The 25,526-nt window shown below is 36.4% G+C and overlaps 1 protein-coding gene across 3 annotated transcripts in view; it reads left to right on the top strand.

Annotated features, from left to right (window-relative positions):
* Positions 1-25,526, top strand: part of Pde11a (phosphodiesterase 11A) — a 514,960-nt gene that overhangs the window by 313,186 nt on the left and 176,248 nt on the right. For all 3 annotated transcript variants that reach the window (XM_087200903.1, XM_004857742.4, XM_087200900.1), the window contains exons 7-9: positions 14,757-14,832; positions 17,121-17,188; positions 18,105-18,197. In XM_087200903.1, the coding sequence (XP_087057029.1) occupies positions 14,757-14,832; positions 17,121-17,188; positions 18,105-18,197 (237 nt within the window). The remainder of the gene's footprint in view (positions 1-14,756; positions 14,833-17,120; positions 17,189-18,104; positions 18,198-25,526) is intronic.

Genomic DNA, 25,526 nt, shown 5'->3' with positions numbered 1-25,526 from the left:
CAGGGGGACCGTCAGCTGTTCAGGAGCTGCTGAGGGACAGCCTGGGCACTAGACTTTTTACTCCTTCACACTTGTACTTGTGGGCAAAATACCTACCTTTCTGTCATTTCTGTTCTACTCCCTAGCTGAGCAATCTTAGGCATACTACTTTGTAACTTGTAAAGTTCTATATAAATATTTGGTAAACCGTGCAGAGGTGACAACCAAATCTTTCCCTATAGAGGCCAACAGGATGTAGACCTATGTCTTCTCAAGAGTCGCCACACATCCAGAGACCAGACTACTAGGAACACTGGGGCTAATCAAATTCCAGGGGCTGGTTGTACTTCAAGGCCCAAGCAACCCATAAATCCTCACAGCATACAGCAAAAAGCCAGTTAATTACATTCCTGTATTTCAAACATAACCCTATGGTCTGTATTTCAAACTCCCCCTATTAGTTAAGGGAGTAAATGCCAAGATTTCTGTGGCTTAATAAACAGGAGTTTAGTTTTTGCTCATGCTAAGCCCTAACAGATATTCCTAATAAGTGTCACTGGGGTGAGAGGTATTCTTTATTTAATGAATGAAATTATTCAACAGCAACTTATGGATGACTTGCCTAATGGACCATCTTGTGGGTTCTTCAGATTGCTGGTTGCTGGTGTGTGTGTCTTATATTTTCTTCTCCAATTTGAGAAGCTTGTCAATTTGGGGATTTATGATGCCAGTGGCTATTTTCTGTTAATAAGAGATAAATTATTCTATCAAGCTTTGGTTTAGCTGTTCAATTAAAGTATGTAGGTAGACTAGATTTCTAATTTCTGTGTCATTCTTTTCTTGTAATAACTTCTAGGAAGTCCTCAGAAACTTTGCCCAAAGATATGTGGCAAGTGAAAAATCCTTATTTTGAAATCTCAGTTTTGCAACTGTTGGTCTTCCTTTTGATAGAAACTACAAAGGGATGTCTTTAATGTGATGTCAGCCTTATCCCAGGTGCTGTCAGGCACCTGCTGAGGGGCTTATGGGGTGAGTAATCATAGTTGTCCACCTGCTGAGTGTTCTCTTTGTGATTGCCTTAAATATTTCATGGTTTTTCCTCCTCGTGGAGAACGGACAAGACATAGTGATTACTTGCCTTCTGTGTGCCCTTTGGAGTTGAGTGTCCTGTGTGTTACCTGCTGGGTATGAAACAAACATGATTTTAAGGCCAAACTCCTTGGTTTATGGGTGGAAAATTATGACAAAGTGGTTATATAAGATAATCACGGAGCCAAACTAAGGTTCTGAGCTTTAAATACTACCACCTTATGAAAATCACTGTGCATTTGCTCTATTACAAGATTCTGTGATCTTTGAGACACATGTAAAATGAAAAGGACTCAATAACACAACTGATTATACTAGCAGAAGAAATTCATTTCATGGATTATCAAGTTAGAGGATTTTGTAATTTTATCAGTCATTCTCTTTGGGAAAGGGTTATCCATGTTTGTTTTTGAAAATATTGATTAAATATTATGCATTTTAATTTTCAGCTGCTGCATAGCAAATCACCACAAACTCAGCAGCTAACACATCTCCCACTTACTAGCGCACAGTTTCTGTAGTTTGGAAGTCTGGGCATGGCATAGCTGGGTTATTTGCTCAGTCTCTCCCAAGGCTTAAATAAGTGTTGGCAAGGTGACCTCTCATTTAGAACTTGATGTTCTTTTTGAAACTCCTTCTGGTTGTCGACGGCATTGAGTCCCCTGCAGTTGTAGACTGAGGTCTCCATTTTCTTACTAGCTATTGACCAGGGACCTTCTTTGCTCTTAGAGATTGCGCTTGGGTCCTAGCATGTGGCCCTCTCATGTAAGGTAGTTCACTTCCTCAACGCCAATGGGAGATTCTCACTCCAGTTGACTGTAAGAGAAGCTTAGATAATGTCAAGAGTAATTTACACAATCTCAGGAGTGATTATCCCATCACCTCTGTCATTGTAACCTAACTTAATCCAAAAGGTGACTGTCCAATCAGATTTACATTTCTTGTCCACATTCAAGGAGAGAGGATTATGCAAAGTGGATACAAAGCTGAGCAGGTGTTATGGGAGTTTGGAATCTTAGAGATTATTTTAGAATTCAGTTTTTCTCATTTTAATAAAGACAAAAATTGAGTCCAGACAAAATATTTTTATGTTACAAAACAATCTATATGTCCTACTATGAAAAAAAGTCCACTAGGAAAAAATCATAAACAAGTGTGTTTAAAATTATATAGAGATTGGGCCGGGGATTTAGCTCAGTGGTTTCGTCGCCTGCTGCGCAAGCGCAAGGACCTGAGTTCGATCCCCGGTATCAAAAAAAAAAAATTACATATAAATTAATACCTGTACGTATATATAAATATGTGTGTGCATATTTTTCTAATAGATACTTCATATTCAACTTGTCCAAAAGAGCTTACGGTATTATTTCCCTCAGGCCTATTTCCCTGTGTCTTTCACGCAACTCAGTTCTTCCTGATGCTTATACCAGAAATTTTATGTATAACCATGTTTTCTCCTTTCTCTCATGTTGCATGGCTAATTCATTAGGAAGACCAGTTCACTCTGCCTGTGGGAATTTATTCAGAATCTGACCACTGCTCACCACTCAGCTCCTTTTGATTTTATTATTATGGCACCTTTTTATACCTTCACATCATTTTTATTATCATGCAAAAATGGATATTCTATGGATATTCTAAAAATCTTAAGTCTTTTACAACTGATACGATGCTATATTTTACTAGGCTATTATGAGTTCTCTGAAAATTATAAAAAATTACTCAAAACCTAGATTGAAATAATGAAACACCTAAGTAAATCAGCTTGTCTTGCTGTGTCTTTGGGGAATTCAGATAGGTCATTTTCTGCTGCCTTTGCTGGTATGGAGTGTTTCTTGGGTTTTATTCTAAGAGCTTTGTTTGACATAATCCTAACAGCATAAACATAAACAGCATTTAGAAATGATCTGCTATTACATCAGGTGGCTTCCAGGAGTACATGCTCCACTTACAAGTACCTTCACCATAAAGAAAACACTATTGTGACCTTACTTGTGGTTAATGTTGTTCTTTTGAATTCAACTCCTTGTAATTAGTTGCACTCTGGCACATCATCTGTGAAGCTTTCTGTCCTCTTTTCATATTAGAGTGAGAAGAACATGTTAAAACAAATGCACTAATACAAAAAGCAATTATTTAGTCAAGCTACTGTATTTTATTGCTTAATTTACTACTTCCAATTCTATAGTCGTGGAGAAATTTTTCAGCGCTACCATATGCAGGATTTGTTTTCTATCTACACTAGGAATGAACACTTAGACCCAAAATTTAAATAAAGACAGGAATGACAGAAGATAAGTAGAAAGTAGGACGGGCTTTGTGTGTGGATGGGTTAGACGGTCCAGGTGTTTGTTGGCAATTCAGGAGTGCTGAAAAACGTCATCACCCAGATTTCCTCTGCCATGATGGCCGTGCCCAATTACACAGTTAACACCAAAGTATGTGACCCTGGTCTGACCCTGTCTTCCACTCCATTCAGTTCTTTCTTGTGAAGTTCTTTCTCTGATTTTTTAAAGCCTGCTATAAACAACTCAATAGTACTTACTCTGTCATGTCGCACTTAAGGATAATGGGTCCCCAACCACTGATATCCTCTGACTTAGACCATTAGAGCCCATTGTGTCTGTCAGATCTTTATAGCGGAGCACTCCTGCAATCTGGGATGCTGAATGCCTGGCCCAGCAGGACAGTTAATTCCCTGTTCTCTGTAACATCTCTGTCTTATCAGCCCTGCTTTTGTTACAAGAAGAAATGTACAAAATTGAAACCATTAAAAGCTGAATCTTCTAAAATGCATCTACTACTGGTAATCTCTCAGTCATTGACCCTGCAAGCCAGTTTGAGATACTTTCCTAAGAGCAGGGCTTAGTCTGAAGATTAGGTGTGGACATAAGAACTCTGCATGACCAGGAAGGATGGGAAGGTTGGGAGGAAGAGGATTACTAAGACAAGATCAGATATCAAATGGGGTAGCTGTAGGTAGTGAAGACAAATATGGGTTCCATGGTGCAGACTGCTGCACAAGCAGTGTAGACAATTCCTCAGCTCTCAGCAGCAAGGCAGGATTTTTGTTTTGTTTTGACTTTTATTTTATTTTGGGTCAAGAATTTAAAGAATCATTTGCAGGCAATGATGTACAAAAGTCATTAGGACTGACTCTATGTGCAGGATGGGCAAAATAATATTCTCTCTCTCTCTTTCTCTCTGATTACTTCGGGGAAATCAAGGGACTAACTCTGAACATTTTCTCCTCATCTTGTCCTAGTTTTAGAACCAGAACATCTCACCAATACATTAGCCTTCAGGGATACAGTATTGCTGTATGTTATTGTTAAAGCAATAATTATTTGTATGGAAAAGAAGCATAATGCATATTAATGAGTAGGATTACATTATCACTAATTCATTTTACATTTCCTTTGACTACTTGTGAGAGGCTGGAAAATATGACAAGATGTTTTGATGGCTCTAAGAGTTAAACCCTCTTTAATTAGATCCATTAACTAACTAGAAAGACCCCATGAGGACAGACAATAGGCAAAATTTTTAAGTAGATACATTTCTAATTGGATAGAACTAAACACTCCAGATAATATGCTTACCTTAACTCTAGCTCCCTAGAAAGACCACTTCATTTCATATAACCTAACTTTTGGGATTCTACCAGTGTGAATTTTAGACTAAAAATGATTGAACAGGGACTTCATGGAACCATGGGGCAGATATCTTTGACAGGTAGTTCTTTCAATGTTAATAATATTTACATTTGTAAAAGACTTAGCAAAATTTGAAACCTTCTCATATATGTATTCTCATTAAACAACTTATAAAACAAGAAAAAACACAAACAAGAAAAGGTTAAATCAGCTCTGATGTAAAAATCTGGAGATAACCAGTGTAATCATTTTTGTGTGCAGAAGACAAATCTAGACGATAAAACTGAGGCATTGTGAGTTTGGGGAACTTGGTTGAGGTCACACAGCATATATCTATATATTATATATATATATGTTTTATATATATGCACACATACACACGTATACACATGTATATATACATATGAGCTCCATTGGCTAATGTGATCTGGAGACTTGGGATTATCTATATTATTCAGCCTTCCAGTACTGTGACAAAATATCTGAGATATTTAAAAGGAGCAAAGTTTTACTTTGGCTCTTTCAGTGCATGCTTGCTTGGCTTATTGCATTGGGCTTGTGGTGGCACAATACATCATGGCAAGAACATGTGGTGGAGGAGGCTGTTTATCTCTGAGAGAGAGAGAGAATGTGAATGAGAATATATCCCCTTCAAGGGCACACTTTCAATAACCTAACCTCCTCCCAATGGGTCCCACCTCTGAAAGGTTCCACCACCTCCCAGTACAACCAGAGGGACCAAGCCTCCAACACATGGACCTTTGGGAGACTTTCTGACCCTGACTAGAGCACTAATTAGCTAGATGATTCTTTCCTTCACAAGTTCTTATTCCTCTTTCTCCCAGTTTAAGATTCACTCTTTTGACATCATGTACTATGGTAAGCTTCATTCCCCTTCTCCTTTTCCTTTAGTCCCTGCAGAAGATGACATGGGCTCCCAGATCTTGCTGTTTTATGTGGTTAAATTAGCTAACCTGGACTTCTGCAGCTTTCCAGAAACAAAAGCCATTGAGGAATTATCTTAACTATCTTAAAACAAAAACTTCATTCTCATCACACTCTCCTTCCTACCTTTTTCCCTCCCTCTACTTTGTTGAACTCATCAAATGTGCTGATTGCCACCCCCACCTCTTCCCTGTTCTCTTAGCCAGTGAGAATAATTTAAAGACTCTCAACCTTCTCTGTTGCCTCATCTCCTCTTCTGTGCTCAGCAGATATAAGACTAGAGCTCTGGATCAATGCAGCTCTGCTTTCTCAGTGTGGCTTTTTTCTGCTGCAGGACTCATCAGATGACTTTTATTCTTCATCTCATTCCTGATTGTTTTGATCATCTTTGTCTTAAATTACCCTACTGTGTTGTTAAATTCAGTAACCTATTTTCAGTCCTTCTCCTATTTAACCATTCTACATCACTTGATATTGTTATTCTCCTTTAGCTGTTTTGGAAATAGTTTTTTCATTGTACACAAGTAATTTGTGTTAATTATCTAAAATTTGGAAAATACAATTTTAAAACTCCCATAGGAAATTAATTCAAAGGAAACTGTTGTAGTTATAATCTTTCCAGGATTGTTCAATGTAAACAATCTTATTTGCATATCTACACATGCTATTATCATTTAATATATTAAATATTTTTATGTTAGTTAATATTCTTCTATAGTGTGGTTTTAATTAGATGATAATATTCCATTGTGTGGATGTGCTATGATTTACTTAACCAACTCTTTCCAATTAAATGTTCAGATAAAACCTTTACAATAAAACCTTGGATTGTGTGTAATTTGTTCTACAGATGTTCCACAAGACAAGCAAATACTTCTAATAAATTTTAACTTGATAAATGAGCAATATCTTGCAATATGAGTAGTACATGATGCCAAACATCACATGATCACAACCGAGCCAATAGTTCTTCTCTGTCTCTCACTGTGGGACTGTGGTTAATCATCTCCCAACAGTAAGAGGTTATGGAGGAGATCTTGTCAGCAGAGGAAGAGGAGAAAAAGATGGAGGAATCCCTTACTTCACATGAAGTTAGAGAGATATATGAAATGTGGGAAACTGCAAATTTTTTATAGAAAAACAAGTACCACCGTGGTTGTACCCACATAAAACCTCTTTCTCTCCTATTGCCATCTCAACTGTAATGGGTGTCAACTTGAAGAATATTGTTTTTCTCAGATTTCCTGGGTTTCCTTCACCACATTACTCAAACTGGACGCTTCATATCTCCTTAGAAATGAGAGAACTCATAATTTTAGAATAAAAAATTCTTTTGAGGAATTATAATGCTTTAAAAATAATGGGTTAGCAAAACTCTCTTTACTTTCACTGGCAAATAGCCTAAGGTTTGTTTTCTCACCAGGCTCTGGTGATTTCTCACCAAATGTTCCCTTCCTTCTTGTCCTCTTTCCTCAGCTGCCTCAGATTTGTAAGAGAGTTTAGATAGGAGCTACAGTTGTTCGAGAGCTGGCAGAGACATCTGTACCTATTGTTCAGTGCTGGCTCAGAACACTATTGTCTGTACAATAGTTTATGACCCTCCCTCAGCAAAAAAAAAAGTAGGCTCAGCCCTTCTGGTGCAACTGTGGCTAAGTCTTTGGATTGTACCTCTGAAACTTCTCTAAAACCAGCTTCCTTCTCTTCATACTTATTGACATTGCCTTAGTTCAGATTTTATCCTTAGGGAGAGGGGGAAAATCACTGTGTTCTTTTGTAAGATAACTTTGATGGATATGTTTGTTATTGTCTGAACTCCTCTGAGCCAGTCCTGGTCAAGGCAGTTAATCTCTCCAATTCTCATCTGATAAAAGAGGATGATAACAGGACCTACCTCATAAGGTTATTTTTAAAACTATATAAAATAATACATGTAAAAGTGCTGAACAAGGTGCTTGACATATAGTAAATATCTAATAAGTGTTAGCTTATCATCGTTGTCATCTTTGAAGACCCATTTTAATGGGCCTAAAGTATTCCTGATTTCTCTAAAAAGAGTCAGTTGATGGCTTTTTTTAAAGGTGTTTTGAACATTCTCTACTTGGACACTTGTTTTATCTTTATTTCTATATTGACTAGACTGTGGGCTCCTCAAGGGTAATGACTGTTTGAATTCATCTTTCTATCAACACCCAGCAATACCAATAGGAGATAGTAACACATATTTATTGAAATAGTGCACTGGATGAATGATTTATGCCATGAGTTTATTTTTGGTTTCATATTTGTTTGTACCTGGAATTCTTAATAATCTAAATAATTTATTAAACTAAAAAGGAAAAAAATCACATGATCTAAAATCACATGATTAAAAGACATAAGATTTGAAGAGTAATATGACATAATGATACAGAAAATCCAAAATACCTTACAGACAATGTATTAAAATTAATAATTGAATATAGCAGGATATATATATAATTATATATAATATATTATATATATAATGTCCATGTACCAATTATAGTTAACTTTCTATGTCCATGGGTTCTATATCTAAACCAACTGCAGATTAAAAATACAAAAACATTCCCTCTGTATTAAATATGTACAGACTTTTTTTTCTTGTCATTATTCTCTAAACAATACAGTATAACAACTATTTAATTGTACTTACATTCTTTTCGGTATTATAAGTAATCTTGAGATGATATAGTATATATGGGAGGATGTGTTAAATTATAAGTAAATATGATGCCATTTTATGTAAAGGACTTGCACTTCCACAGATTTTGGCATTTATGAGGGACCTGAAACTAATCCCCAACAGGTACTGAGGAAAGCCTAAGAAAATGAAATAATAATACCACTTACAATAATGTATACTTTTAAAACACAAGGTATGGGACAACCCACTTTCTGGTCCCACTTACTTCTGTCTCTCTTAGGCAGAAGTTTTCTTTCTCTCAATAAATTTTTCCTGTTCTTAACCTCCGTTGTTCCTAGAATTCATTCTTTGATTTTAGAGAACATGAACTCACATTTCAGATACCTAGTAGGTTTGGGAGTTACATCTCTTCCCCCTACATCATTTTGGAGGTCCCACCGAGATTACTGGTTGGAGATGACTTATCTCTTGGTGAGAATGGAGTATTGAAAACACTATTATTGTGTCTCTTTATATTCTGACAGAGGATCAATGTCTTAAATATATAAAGAACTCAAAAACTTAACAATAAAAACCAAAGAACCAAATCCACAATTGTGCAAATAAATTGAACAGATGCTTCTCAAGGAAAGGACAAGTGGTAGGGCTGGGGATGTAGTTCAGTGGTACAGCACCTGTCTGGCAAGTGTAAGTCCTGAGTTCAATCCTTGGTACAAAAAAAATAGCCAATGAATAAATGAAAAAATATATTCAACATCTTGTGAAGATAATGTTCCCTAATTAGCCATTAGGGAACTGCAAATCAGAATGGCTATCATCAAGAATACAAAAAACAATAATTTCTGGTGAGAATATGGTGGAAGGAGGAGACCATTTACACTGCTGGTGGGAACGTAAATTAGTACAGCCACTAAAGAAATTGCATGTAGGTTCCTCAAAAAACTAAAAATAGAGTTACCATTTGATCCAGCTATACCATTCCTTAGTTGTATCAGAAACAATTAAAGTTGACATACTGTAGGAACACCTGTATATCCATGTTTACTGTGGCACAATTCATAATAGCCAAGATACGGAAGCAAACTATATGACCATCATCAGATAAATGATAAAGAATATGTTATATATACATAATGGAGTATAATTCAGCCATAACAAAGGAATGGTTTTCTATCATTTGCAAGAAAATGGGTGGATCTGGAGACCGTCATGGTGAGCAAAATAAGACAGACTCAGAAAGAAAAATATTGGATGTTCTCCCTGATATGTATAAACTTTAAAAAGATAACAAGAATGCAGAAGGGAAACTATTATTAGGCAAAAAACAAGGTATAAGGGGGAAGAGATATAAAGGCAAGTAATGGGAGAATGAACATGATCAAAATTTACACATGGAAACCCTCACAAAATATGGAAACAAGAGGGTAGGGAAGAACAAGTGGAATTATGAGAGAGTGAAAATGATCAAAGTAAATTATCTACATGTACAAATCTAATCCATATAACCAAAAAAAAAGAGTGGAATGAAAAGAAAAAAAGAAATTGTAAATGGCTTCTAAGTACAGAAGGTGACCCTTGGCGTTCAGGTACCAAAAGAATGAAGGTCACAGCCCCACATCTGTAATGAACTAAGTTCTATGAAAGATATATGAGTTGAGAAGAGTCACACTTGATCCAGAAGGAAGCATAGCCAAGCCAACACCATAATTTCCATCTGTGAGACCCTGAAAAGAGAACTTAGAGAATTTGTACATGGATTTTGGACCCCCAGGAACAATGACAATACATCCTCACTGTGTTGAGATGCTACATCTATGGTGATTTGTAAACCAGTAACAGAAAATTAATATACCTATTCTTTTAAGTGCTTAAAATGAAAAGTAATGGGAATTCACATATCAGCTCTCATCCAGATTTTTACTCAGTGTACAAACATTTATTTTGCAAATAAAAGAAGGCACAGCACCAATACAAACAAGAAGAAAGACAATAAAACCAAAATAAATACCAGGATGCTGATGTTCAGAGACTGAGTGTCTTGTAAAACACATACACGTAGGTAGACATATTCCATATTTGATATTTCCATAAGTAAAAGATTAGGAAAAATGTGAAATCCTATATTTGATGGAAGTATATTTTCAAAACTATTTATTAAAACAAATGTGCAGGCTTAAGTGAAAAATAAAATAAAATAAAATAAAACACAAGGTATGAGAGTAACAAATTATATGTAAGACTGCTACATATAAAACTATAAAATTTATCTGAAATTTAAGAAGTTCTAAATAAATTTTAAAATATTTATAGATTGAAAGACAACTTTGTAAACATATCAATTCTCCCCCAAATTGATAATTTCAGTACAATCCACACAAGTATACTAGCAATGTGTGTGTACATGTATAAACTGCAAGATGATTCTAAAATATGGAAATGCCAAACCTTGAAGGAGAATAACAGTAAAAGTCTACACTACCAGATGCCAGGACTTATTATAAAACTGTCTTATTTAAGGCAATATGATACTGGTGTAGAAATAGATACCCAGATTAATGGAGGAGAATAGAGTCAAGAAACAAATCCAACATACATGGACACTTGGTTAATGAAAAACAGTACTGCAGAGTGATGTGAGAGAGAATTCTTTCCTCTTCAAAATGATACTGGCTTATTTAAATGATACTTGGCTCTGTTCACGTTGTACATAAAACTTATTTTCAGATGAAAAATTAATTTAAATGTGAAAGTTGAAATGATAAATGTTCTAGAAAGAGAACAAGAGAATGTCTCAATGAGATAGGAGTAGGGAAAGATTTCTTGAATAAGACCAAAAAAGAAAAAAATTAGGAGTTAAATTAAAATTAAAATTAAAAAGAGTTAAACATTTGGCTGCTCATATAGGGACCTCTAAATCAAAGGTGAGAGGATGAGAGGGTACAAAACCAAGTCATGGAATGGGAAAGATAATTAAAATACATATGAGATGTATCAAAACTACAGTGAGAAGTCTGTTGTGATTCTGATGGCCTTTCCTTCATAGGTGATTTGTTTCTTTTCTCTAACAGCTTTTAATATTCAGTTCTTGTGCTGAGTTTCTGGAATCTTGATTATTATATGCCTTGGTGTAGATTTATTTTGGTCATGGCTAGTTGGAATTTACATGCCTCACTTATTTGTATGTCAAATTCTCTTTTCATGTTAGGGAAGCTTTCTGCCATTACTTCTGTGAACAGGTTTTTTATGGTGTTTGTTCCTGCACTCTCATTGACTTCACTCAAACTTATGCTGTTCTTTGCATCATCTTGCAGCTGTTGCACTGATTTTTCATAGTCCTTTGCTATATTTAAGAAATCTTCCTTTTCATGGTCCCTAACCATAATCTTGTTTTCTAGGTCTGATATCCTGCCCTCATTTTGATTCAGACAATTGCATATACTTTTAATGGAGTTTTGGGGATTCCTCAAAAAACTAGGACTACAGGTTTTGTTTGACACAGCTATCCCCTTGCTTAGTATCTTCCCAAAATAATTAAAAGCATCATGCCACAATGATATATGCACACCCGTGTTCATAGCAGCACAGTTTGTAATAGCAAAATCTTGGAAACCACCCAAATGCCCCATCAACCAATAAGTGGATAAAGATAAAGATGTGTTTTTTTTATACAACGGAGTATTACTCAGCCATAAAGAAAAATAAACTTGAGACATTTATAGCTAAATGGATGCACCTAAAGACATACTCTTAAGTGAAATAAATTGAACACATGTGTAAATATCACATTTTTCTCTGGTGTGAGAAACTGAATGTATAAAAAAGGATCAAAGTGTATAATAGATAATGTGAAATGGGAAGAAAAAGTTCAAACGGGAAGGGGCACAAAGGAGTGGGGAAGGGTAACGGACAAAATGGAAAAAGGAAAAAATGAGAAAAGAAAGATAAAATAGAAACAAACATTTTATAAATAAGGAAGGGAAAGAGGGATGAAGGGAGGAGAGGGGAATGGGAAAAAAATAGGAATTAAAATATATTATGTACAGATACAAATTCCATACAATGAATGTGATCATTATGTATATCTAAATTGTACCAATAAACATAATTTTAAAATATTACAGTGAATGTTTTAATTTTTCAAAAATTATTACCATAAAAGATATATAAACATTAATCCCCTTCAAAATATTCTTCCTCACTTCAAACGCTCTTATTCCATCCTTCTTGCCATTTCCTAAAGCAGTTGTGGAAGTCCTATCTTGTGAGTGAGTGTCTTTATGAGGTGTGATAAAAAATGCAGTGAATTCTGCTGCTCAGTGCTCAGTGCTGCTTTTCCAGCAGGCTCATAAAAAAATTGTGAATGTCTTCATCCACTTTATTCACCAGATCTGGCACATACAACTTCTGGCTCCCCCCCAAAGTCAAAATGACCATGAAAGGTACACATTTTGAAATGATTGAGGACATAAAGGCAGCCATGATAGTGCAACTATAGGCACAAAAGAGGACTTTTAGAACTGCTCTGAATGTGGCAAGGATGATGGGATAAGTGTGTTTGATGTGAGGAGAAACATTTTGAAGGGGAATAATGGCAATGTGCCTTTTATTATAGTAATTTTGAAAAATTTAAATATTCACTATATCTTTCAATTACACCTTATATACTCAACAGAAGTTCATACAGATACACATCAACTATGTACAAGAATATTCATAGTTACATTATTTGTGATTACTCTAAATTAAAAACAATTCAATGTTCCTAAAGAATAGAATTAATTACCAATATTATATTTATGCAGTACAATATGATGCTATGATGTAAATAACAAAAATAAATACATATTTAAGTGTAATGTTATGCAAAAGAAGCCAGATACAGAAGAATACACATTCAGTGATTCATTTTATGTAAAAGCTTGTGTGTGTGTGTGTGTGTGTGTGTGTGTGTGTGTGATTGAACCCAAGGTCTTCATACTTAGCCACATTCCTACCCTTTTTTATTACTTTTTATTCTGACCCAGGGTCTTGCTAAGTCACTGTGTTGCACAGGCTGAGCTTGAACTTGTGATTCTGCTGCCTCAGCCTCCCAGAGCACTAGGATTACAGGCATGTAACACCACACATGGCTCATTTTCTATAAAGTTTAAAATAAACAATCTGTGGTGTCAGAAGTTAGCATATTCGGCATGGCAGTGGCTTTTAAAGTGGTGATACTGTTCTGTTTCCAGTGGTATATTCACTTTGAAAATCTATCAAACTATAGACTTATGAATTTTGCACCTTTCTATATGCATGTTAATCACAAAAATATTATTTAAAAAGATAAACTAACATACTGATAAGAAGACATCTGGAAAATTAATTCTCAGAAAAGGAAACCAAAGAGAAAGATATCAGATATTTAAATATGTAAATTAACTTCCAATTCCAATTTTTTTAATAGACAGCTTTTACACTGTATATTTCTTATCTCAACGACCATAAGCAAAATCTTGATGTATTATTTTCTCCCCTGTAGTAATAGTATGACAAGTTGACCCTTCTCACAGGAAATAAAGGTCATATTAACTCACTAAGACACTGTCAGTCTTAGCCACTGCCCTCTAGCTAGTCATATGGCCCATTGTTTTAATGTAAGTGGAGCTTGCTCCTGATGTTTGATGATGATAATTATAACTTCATAATTTAAACCTGTCATCTCCTGACCTCTGGTACAGTATGGAAAGGACTCCAAATCTCTGCATTCACCTTCTCTTTTCCAGTTTCTGGACTTTTTTACATGTGATTTTACAGTATCCACAATAATTTAGTATCAGTAAATATACATAGTACTGAAAGTAAATGTATATATGGCATTTACTTGTTGGCTCAAATATTCTTCCCATTTGTGTGCCTAATCAAAGATAAATGCTGAATTTTGGTTTAATTAAAATGCTTTAAGTACTCAGAGCAGAATCAGTTGCCAGCATTCTTGTCTGGAAATGTGACAATAACCAAGGTACTTGTACATTCAGCTCTCTAGTGCTGCGGGGATTAGGAAGGTGATGTTGACATGAACTGTTATGGTTGACTGATATTTGGTTTGGATTTCATTCCCTTGGGGTGTTCATTGTGTTGTTTCAAGTAAAAAAGAGGCAAGTCAGTTTAAAAATTATATATAATTCAGTGCCTGCCTCACAAGCGCAAGGATCCGAGTTCGATCCCCAGTATCAAAAAAAAAAAAAAAGTCTAAAAATTATATATAATGGGAGCCGGATGCTGTGGCACATGCCTGTAATCTCAGCTACTTGGGGGGTAAAAGCAGGAAGATCATGAGTCTAAGATTAGTCTAAAAAACCCCACAAAAATTACAATGTTAAAAATTATTTTTAATGGAAGGTTAATATTTAACTTTGATTAACTGCCTTTTTATATCCTAGGCTGACCAGATATCTGGTTTTCATATAAGATCTGTTCTCTGCGTCCCTATTTGGAATAGCAACCACCAAATAATTGGTAAGACATTACTCAAACAGTTCTAACTTCTTTTATAAAGGAACAGAAATATGCTTTAAAATACACCCATATCATTTTTACATGTTCCCCCTTTTTATGTCCATGCTCACCAAGCCTGCTCTATCTCATAAGTACAAACTCCTAATGAATAGACATTAGAACATAAACAATGTTTTTTAAGCTCAAAAAACCAACAAATTTTAAAGTTAGAGGGAATCATAGAAGCTAATAGAACTCTTTTATTGTACCTTGAAGCAAAAGGGGAGAGAGAGTGCACAGGGACTTGAACAAGGTTGCAAAGTTAGACAGTAGCTAGGTCAGCATTAAAATTCAGGCCTCCAACTCTTGGTACAAACTTTCTGTTATGTCTTTATTCTTTTATCTGGGCTTTTATACCTTCTGTAGATGTAATGGCAGTGAGAATGTGCAATATTGGATATATATTGAACATGCATGTTTCTGCCTGGATAGTTCTAAAATAGGTTATACTTTTCCCAGTGTAAGGGAATTTCAAGCAAAACTAGCCTCCATCTCTTTCTTTCTAACTGCCCTTTTCCCTTCCCGCAAAAATAAAAAGAACCAAAGTTAATAAAGAAATCCAGGCAAGAAGAGTTCATGGTTTGAAAAATCATAAAGGATGGAGAAATTAGTTAAAATTATTGAAACATAATCAAAATGTGATTTTTTTTCCCTATGAGACATAAGGTAACTAAGGTATATGGTACATAATGCATCTTTTCCCCTCTCTGCTTCTCCCTAAGTTTGCTTGCTAAGCTCTAGGACACTGTTATCCAACAAAGGATTTAGCATTCTGCAAGTGTGGCCCAAACCTGATTTTTGAAAGATTTTTTCATTGGATTGCTTAATTCGCACAAAAATATTGGTACATTATTGAACATAAAGTATATTCTAGGATCTGAGGATCTGTGCCCCTAGTACAAATGGGGATTAAATTGCACCATGTACAGAGTTTTAAATACATTTATATTTAAAGAAAGGAAAAAGTCCAAGAGAAACACTATGGGTTATTTGTTGATTCAATGACAATCTCACATACAGTTTTGGATTTCAATCCTAACAGTGAACATCTGTATTACTTCAATTAGGACTGTAGTTTCCTTGTTACATGCTAAAATTTTGCATTTTATTATATATTTTTTTTCTAGGAGTTAGATTTTTTTAAACAACAAGAAGAAGAAGCATATTTTAAAATAGTTATTTTTTGTTTGTACTAAATGGAAACAGACTAGTGGTTTTCAAGATTGTTGGGTTTTTCTTATTAGACTGTTATGCTTTGGAAGCATGCCCTAGAACAGCTGATATAATGCTGTAAGTGAACTTTGAAAGGAGGAAGCATTCATAAATTAAGTTTGTTAGAACTATGCAAACCATTGGTAGCAAGCAACAGAACTAACTTTGCTTTGAAGGTTAATAGTACATCCATTTCCATTGCTTGTAGTAATTCCCATCACTTCTTGAATATCTACTTCATGTGGAGCAATATGCTGTTTTACAAGCATTTAAACATTATCTCAACATGGAGAACAAAACAGTGGTTACCAGGGGTAAGATAAGGGGAGGAAAAGGGGAGATGTAGGCTAGAAGATAGAAAGCAGCATAATATGTAAGAGGAAAAAATGTAGAGCTCTAATTACAGCATGAAGACTATAGATAATTAAATTATAGTTTTTTGGAGATTCATTCTAATTGTGTAGATTCTAGCTGCCTTGCCACCCCTAAAAAAGCACAAAATGGATGTCTATGTGAGTTGATGGATATTTATCTGCTTTACTACAGTAAAGTTTTTACTCTCTGTATGTGTCCCACAACATTATGTTGTATGCCTTAAATACACACAATAAATTTTTTAATTATCTTACTGAATCTTCATTACCATCTGAGGTAGTTAACATTTTAATTCCCGTTTAACCATGAAAAATCTCAGGGCTAAAAATGTTAAGCAATAACTTAGGGTTATACAGCTGGCAGTGGAGCTTGCATTTGAACCAAGACCATCTAAAATCCAGAGCCTGTGATCTTAATCAGAGCCTTGCTAAAACATTGAGAAAGATATATTCTCTCCCCCTACACACACATGTAGTTGTATATTTGTGTGTTTGTGAATACACATGCATATTTGCCAGCTATCTCAGAGCTGTGATACATAGGACTTTAAACTGGGTGTCTACAGATACTTAGTGGAGGCAGAGAGCTACCTGTGTCTACTCTAATACAGTACACAATGTCCAGCATTGAAAATGACCATATTCCTCAAACTTCTTCCATAGGAGTGGCTCAAGTGTTGAACAGACTTGATGGGAAACCTTTTGATGATGCAGATCAACGACTTTTTGAGGTAAGAAAATAAATTTATAAACCAAGGGTCATCGCTGAGTCACCGTTAGTCTCCTGTCACAGTTTGTGCACATCTGTAAGGATAAACCATCCTTAATTATTATTATATTTAAATGGTGCCAAAATGTAAAGGAAGATTTGAAGAATATATAAATGCATAGGTAAAATTTGATTCTGTTTTTCGCTTAGCAGCTTATTTTGTAAACCTCAGTTGTTTTTATCTTAATTTATTACAGAATCAAGTCTCCCCTGATCCCCTGCAAGTTATTATTTTGTTATATGTCCCATCCTTGTCTGGTTTGTACATGTTCAGAATCCGGAGATCCTCAGTCAGCTTGGCCAGGTGTATCGCCCTCACTCTCCCTAGGTTCTCAAGTTTCCTCCAGCTGGAGAGGCCTGGCTTCAGTGGCCCTCCTTCCTGTCCCAGTAGCCAGCAGGAAAACCCCAGCATTGATTTCTCCAGCCCAGAATACTGCACAGCTTCTTCATCAGCTCATTCTCAATCAGTCTCCTTCCCCTTACCACTTATCTTGGGGTTACTCTCACTTCATTTCTTTATCAAAATATTTTACAGCCTAGTTACTGAAAGAGGTTGCTTTTGGTTAAATAGAATTAACTAAAATCATTCCCAACCTAAATACATTTAAAACCCATTTTAAAAGATAGTGTGTTTTTAAATGTATGAATTTCTTCACAATGGCATTAAATTAATAATTTTTCTCATGTGTAATGTGAGTTATAAAGTTGTTACATGACAGTAGTAATTAAGAATTTTAATATGTATATTACCCCAAGGCCTGCCTCTGTGTACAATAAAATTGTATTTTCAGACCCGTCTCTGATTACTGCCTGCTTTCATATTACATTTTGCCAATGAGATATCACAATTTTTAATTAATGGGCTTTTCCTTTCCTAGGCTTTTGTCATCTTTTGTGGCCTTGGTATCAACAACACAATTATGTATGATCAAGTGAAGAAGTCCTGGGCTAAGCAGTCTGTGGCTCTTGATGTAAGTACTTCATGTACATCAAAATCCTCTGCTAAAGAGCCCCAGTTTTATGGAAGAAAAAGTATCTTTGGTGTGGGGCTTAATTTCTTAACTTTTACTTATCTATTTGTTTGGGCCTTAGTCATTTTCGGGCTATAGGTTCAAATTTGGTAAAAACTAAAGACCCTTTCTAGAAAAATGCACATATATACAATGTTTCATGTATTTTCAGGGAGCTTGCAGATTCTTTGATGCTCACCCACACATGACCTATGGTTAGATGTGGATTTTATGTTAGATTTATTAAATAGTGGTAAGTCAAAAAGAAAATTGTCAGGATTTAAAATGTAGTGTGAACTTAGATTTGAATATGTATAGATATTCTGCAACTTCACAGTTTTTCTTATCAAAGAAAATCTCACTGTGAAGATATCTGGCCCAGATGGGAAAAGCTGCTCCACTCATTATCCAGCTACCTCTTTCCCATGCACACACATGTGCACACACACACACACTCACCCACCCTGTGTTGTTTCCATGCCAACACCACATGTCCTCTCAGACCCACTAAATTCTAAAAGAAGCGTTCTCCTCTCCCATGATTCTCAGGTGCTTATTTTGACCTAGGACCTATTATTTGTCCAGTATCTTGCTCTGTAGATAGACCTTGTTTCTATCTATGACATACTTATTAGGTAAGGCAGATAAAATGTCAGCGCCAACATAACAGTCTGTAGAACAGTAAAATACATGTGCGGTCTTCAAAATATTATGGGCACCAAGCTAGACTTTGGTAGAAAGAGAAAAGCGACAGGAAGTACGAGTAGGCAGATAAATGGTTCTTGCAGTACTCTGGTTTAAGATTTTAAAAACATGAAATTATAGTTATCTAATCTATTTACTTTTCTTCCTCCTGGCTAGCCTGTGACTTCTGGAAGCAGAGTCTTTATGCTTTATGCAATTTTATTGGCAATGCTTAGCAGAGAGGAGGGGCTTATTGAATAGTTTTTGGATGGAGAGGAGGAGGGAAAGAAGACAGAAGGAAAGAAGGGAGGGAATGGATTTTGCTGTTGTTCTCCTGAGATAGCCCTGCATGCTTACGTGTAACATGTTTACAGTAAAGACTAAAAGTAATATCTGATGAATCAATAAATGGATGAACTGCAAACATGCCCTTGGACAAGTCTCACTAGTAGGGTATTAAGATCTGTATGCAGAACTATTTTTAAATAATGTCTCTGTCATCTCACTCAATTGTGAGAATTAAATCAGATGATGCATGTGAAGATTTTAATGAGCTGAGCAGTCAATAAAATTATAGCAACAACAGTAGTCACTATATTTATTATCTGTAGCAATGTATTGCTGAGAAATAATTAGGAGAAAGAGCAAAGAACAGGAATTTCGAGTAGCAAATGTGAGTCATGCTGTCATCAAATTCTGATTGCAGCAGAGTTGCCTCACCCCTTGTTTCTTACTTCCTGCAACTATAAAAAGATCATTCCATATACTAGTCACAATTAAATACTTGTCTACATGTCATGGAATCATTAGCACATACAGAAAGCAACTCATGCTTCCCCACATTCTCACTCCTCGCCTGCCTCCTAGTGCATCTTCATCCCCCTGAGAAGGAGCTAGCACAATTGAGTGGCCACTTACCCTGGAAAAGAGTCAGTGAAAGGCACCAGTCTCACTGACAGCATTTCCTAATGCCCATGGGAAACACTGGTACCTAGAAAGTGCTACTGGCCCCACCACCCCTAGCCATGGTCTCTTCACCCATGCACTGCTTATTCAGGTGGATAGTAGACAGCCTCTTGTTTGTGCAACTCAGCCACCTTCTATCCCCAGATATAAAGAGTATTACTTACACTACCAAATTTCTGGCTCAACTCTGAATCTTATGACTGTCATCCTTAGGAGAGATTGACTTACATGTGTTAACTTGTATTTCTGTGTGCTTTCTTTTGTGTCAGTTGTCAAAAGTGACATTCCCTGTCAGATTCTAATGTTGCCATCTTGGTTCTTTCCCTCCCACCCTGAGCCCAACCCCTTCCACTGGAGACCAAATACTTGACTCTAGTAATTGGGTAACATCCACCCCACTCCATGGCCTTGGAATCTGTATGCAAGAGTGGCTACAAGGATTCCTTATCCTCAGGACTTTATGAAGATAAAAAATGATTTTTTGAGAGCTACTAAACCTAAACTCAGGAATGAGATTTTCCTGAGATACTATGTGTTAACTTCTGGGTAAATATATAAAATTTACGTACTTACAGATATTGTACATGAATAAGTGTGATATTTTGTAAGTATTTCTATTAAAATTATGTACTTATAGGTATATATTTATAACCAAACTAGTCCCATAAAGGATTTGAGCTATATAAGAATATAAATGAGTCAAAAAATTGGTTTTAAAAGCGAAATAATAGTAATAACAAAGCTGAGGCTGGGGATTTAGCTCAGTGGCACCATGCCTTCCTCAGAAGTGCAAGGTCCCGAGTTCGATTCCCAGTACCAAAATAATAATAATAATAATAATAACAGCTGAGACAGAGAAAGCCAAGGGGGATAGAAGCAAATAGCAGTGCTATTCTGGATCCTCTCCATTCCTCCTCTTCTTCTCTTTGTATTGTCTCAGTTTTACACATTCTCTTCAGTCTTTATCCTGCTTTATCTTGTCCCAAGAAAAACAACATTTAAAATGTAGCTCTCTAAACCAGGCATGGTGGTGCACGCATGTAATTCTAGCCATCAGGAGGCTAAGGCAGAAGAATCCACGAGAGTTTGGGACCAGCATGGGCAACATAGGGAGACCAAAGACAAAGTAGCTGTCATTCCCATAATCTTATTACACTGTCTTTTATTTTTCAGTTATGAACAAGAGTATAGGGAAACAACCAATCCCTTGGTACCCAGAAACAAGAATCTCCCTGGAAGCCTGTCCCTCCAGAAAGAGAGTAGGCATAGCTCAGGGCCTGGAATGCTCATGGAACTGCATTTCTCCCACGTGTTAAAGAGGCTCTGGAGAGACAGCACAACACTGTTCTCTTCTGTCTTTTAAACATCCTTCCTAAGGCATTTTTAATAAACACGATGCATCCTCTGAAAGTAAATATTCTTCAGATAAATTCTCTGGAAAGACTAATCCCCACAAATGGAGTTGAGTATAATCTCTGAAACACTCAGGCCCCCCTGCAACTATACTTTATTAAACAAAATATATGGCTCTAACTTTATTTTTCTCCCCACATAGCCGCTGATTTCCATGTATTAATGCTGGCTACTTTTCCTATTGCTTGGAAGTGCCATTTTAAATTATACAAATTCATATGCATGCATGCACATACACATTATATATACAAGTATTTTTCTTTACACATTAGTTTGTTCAACTGATCTGGGAAAAAAACTCCAGAAGTTCATTGGTTTTGTTTGTTTGTTTGTGTTTGTTTTTGTTTTGTTTTTTGCAGTATGGGGGACTGAATTTAGGACCTTGCGCTTGCGAGGCCAGCACAGGGCCACTGAGCTAAATCCCGGGCCCCAGAAGTTCATTGTTTTAAGTGCACTTCTGATATGAGGTTTTCTTTGTATCAATATCTCCTGCAGAAGGAGGCTGCTGGCTTTATGCAAGCAAGAAGCAGTGTGGGTTGAAGATGAAACGTGCTGGTCTTGGCATTGGTCTCATTAGTCTAGTTTGGATTGAATCCTGATCCAACAACCACTGACTGTGCAAGCAAGCTCTGTGCTGTCAGTCTCAATTAATGTCTATGGTAAATGAGTAGACAAAGGCTGCCTCAGCTCACTCCTGCTTCTTCAACGATGCCTGTTTTCTGTCACCTGGATTACTGGATATCTTCTTGCAGAAATTCCAGGATATAGAAATGCAAAGTGCCCACATCAAAAACTCAAGTTACACCTCTCCAAAGGCAAAGCTTCCCCCAAAAGACCTGCCACCCTAGGGTGTTTCTTACCTGTGGCCCCTCACTACAACTTCAGCTCACTTTAGCCACACTCCACAAGTAGTTGAATATAGAATTATGAATATACAAAATACTTTTCTGGCCTTTAAAAATTTCAGTGAATAATAATAATAATAATAATAATAATAATAAATTGTCTGGATTTTAACAATTGAATTATCAACTCAATTATTTTGGCAATTGCTTTTTTAATTTCCCATAATTTAGTTACATAATTCTATTGTTAAATCCTTTTTTCTTAATATATAAAATTATTATTCTGAGGCTCTTAGAGAGCAGAGATGCTCTTAAAGCTGAATAATAGAACAAAGAGAGAAATTTACTATCCTTTTTAATAACTTTAACTTTATGGTCCTGATTTCCATTCTGCATGGGTAGCCAAGACACCAGAAGAGCTGCTTTAATAATATGTTCACATTATCAGAGAGTGAGATCCTAAGAAAAAAAGGATAAACTTTACCTAAAAGTCAGAATATGTAGAAAATACAATACAAATGTAGATATAGAATATTACTTTCTCATTTTGCACATCAAGAATTATTCTTTGGGGTATCTTTCATAGTTATTGCAAATGAAGCCTTACCTAATACTGATGAGAAATTTTTCAGAAAATGTAAGTTTGTGTGTTAAGGGACACCTCATGCAGCTTTATGATCAAAAGAGGGAAGGAATGAGGTCAAACAGAGGGTGAGAAAAAGGACTATGCAATCAGGAGCCAAGCTCCATTTATTCTACCTCCCCAAAGCCTCCCATCTATTTCCTCCTTTCCAATTGCCACAGCAACCATCCTACTTAAGAGCTTCATTACCTCTAGGCTGGGCAATTGTAATAGCCTTCTACTTGTTCTTCCTAAACATATTTTAGATTGCATCTCTCACCCACTCATAGATCTTATATTATTCCCCCATTACCTATCAAAGTATGAATGTCCTGGCCTTGGGGCCCTTGGAAATCTCACACTAAACTATTTTCCTCCCCTTGGCTCCTATTTCTCTTCTCAGAGGTCTATGCTACTTATAAACTCAAATACTTCATAGTCTACAAATCAGCCTCCTGCTTCTCTGCCATCTGATCTTTAATATCCTCTCCACTGATGTTATTCTGTTTCAATTATACCCTCCCCACTCAAAGGAAAAGTTGATTCAAGTATAGTCTACTCTATAAAGCTTCAAATCCCAAGGTCATCGCTACCTATGCCGTCTGTTTTTTCCTGTTCTAGAATGTTGTGTCCTCAAGTATTATATATTATATATGACGATGTCATAACTGTCTTTTACTCCTGTTTTTTTTTACATGAAAGAATCAAGTTTGTGAACTGACATACCATTGTAATAGTTCCTCAGTAAAGTGTATTGAATAAATAAATTCATGCTGCCACAAAGACCTATTGGTCTCCCATGACAACATTCTGAAAGAGAAAAGCTTGGGCTCTGTTGGAAGAACTGCCATTCATCCTTAGTGTAGTCTTCCTGGCTACAGACTGATGTGGCATCACCTCTGTATTCTTTTCTCCCCTAATAGACCATGAGGACAGAGGGGTTTTTTTAGGTAGGTAGTGGAAGTTTAGCAGTGAGCCTTTTTTCCCAAATACCATGCTCTTTGGGATATTTCCTTAGATGAGATGTGGATTGAGGAATCCATGTGGCTTCCTAAAGGTAAGGAAAGAAAGATGATTCTCCCATAAGGAATTTCCTAAGGTCCAAGAGCAGATTTTCTCTAAGTGGGTGATTGAAAGAGCTAGACTCACAGGATACAAACAGAATGCCACTTTATTCTTTCTCACCTTTTAAACCTTCTCAATCAGTCTTTTAAACCTGTTCAGTCTTCCTGCTCCGGAATGAACACTCTGGTAGATGCCATACCTCTTCTGCACACACAGGTGTTATATTGTCTCTGAGCATCTCCTCTTCCTTCTAATCAGAACCCTGTAGTCAAGAGAGGCTCACAGTGGACTTCTCTACTCTTCCTCACTTCACTCCCCACCCCAAGCCAGGTGAAGGACAGAGGGAAGGAGGTTGAAAGACAAAGCCTTGTATGACAGGTGCTGTCCTAACCTTGCTTAGGGCCTTCTGCACCAGACGCCAACATTCTTTTTATCATGAACTGCTTTCATAAATACAGCTCCATAGCCAGCCATTTCCCTTTGGCAATTATCTAATGTTTCTTTACCTTTCCTGACAACTTGCAATCCCTTTTCAGCCCCTGGCTTCCATTAGCCCGTCGGACACTCCCTGTCTGGGAGTTGGGGGTTGGCTTCTTCTTCCAAGAAGTGCTCTTGCTCAGTGTCCTTATTTGCTTTTAAATTGTGGTAAAGTAAAAACAACATGAAATTTACCATTTGTCCAGTGATATTAAATACATCCACATTGTTGTGCAGCTATCACCACTGTTTAGTTTCAGAATTTTTTCATCTTCCCAGCCTGAGACTGTTACCCCTTAAACACTAACTCCCTACTTTCCTCAGCCCACAGAAACCACCATTTTAGTTTTTCTATGAATCTACCTACTTTAGATGTCTCATATAAGTGGAAAAAAACCGTATTTGACCTTTTGTGACTGGCTTCTTTCTCTTAATTTGTGGTAGACTCTGTTCTAGGTGCTAAGGTTCAGCAGTAAAAGAACAAATAATATTCACACTCTCATGATCCTCTATTCTGGTAGGAGACAGGAAGTCAATAAGGAAAAAAATAAATTTACAGGATAGAATCATGACAGTGTCATAAAGAAAATGAAGCAAAATGTTTTAATAAAGAATGACTAGAAATTAGGGGCTACAGGGAGTACATTTAGAAGAAGCCACTTTGAGAAAGTGACAGCTGAGCTTTGTTATCTTATTCTGTTTGTTTATTTTATAAATGTCACCCAAACTTATTTTCCTATACAGTTTTCTACTCCAGTTCCAATGAGCATAAAGATACTAGGCAGATTTCTGAGAGGGAATGTCATTTGCATAAAGTAATTATCAGAGGTGCATTCTCTTGGAGCTTTCAGAATGCAGTGTTTTCCAGCTGGCAAGGGTTTGTGAGCATCCTGGATCCTCTGTCACTGGCCACAAATGTCCCTTGGCTATATGTGCAGAAGGGGGGAAAATCAGTGTATTTAGTTCCTAGGCTGGCTCTCGGCATCCAGCACGGAGGTGCAGATTCAGTGTGATTCTGCTGAGCTGAAGTGGTGCAGTATTTCCCTAGTTGGGTCCCGGTGGATTCTAGATCTCTTTTGGAGAGAGTTGTGTCTATGTGTCTGGTTCACCCTGGTATCCCCAGTGCTGGCACTAGGCACATAGGACACACATAAGAAGTATTTGCCAAGTGCATCCAGTACGAGGAAAGATCGCAATTACAAAGTTCAATAAGAATCT

Source organism: Heterocephalus glaber, unplaced genomic scaffold (genome assembly GCF_053883595.1).
Source record: "Heterocephalus glaber isolate CG9 unplaced genomic scaffold, H.glaber_assembly_v1.0 deba00000347, whole genome shotgun sequence".
NCBI classification, from domain to species: Eukaryota; Metazoa; Chordata; class Mammalia; order Rodentia; family Bathyergidae; genus Heterocephalus; species Heterocephalus glaber.
Note: the sequence above shows the minus strand (reverse complement) of the source record. Positions and strands in the feature narration are given on the sequence as shown.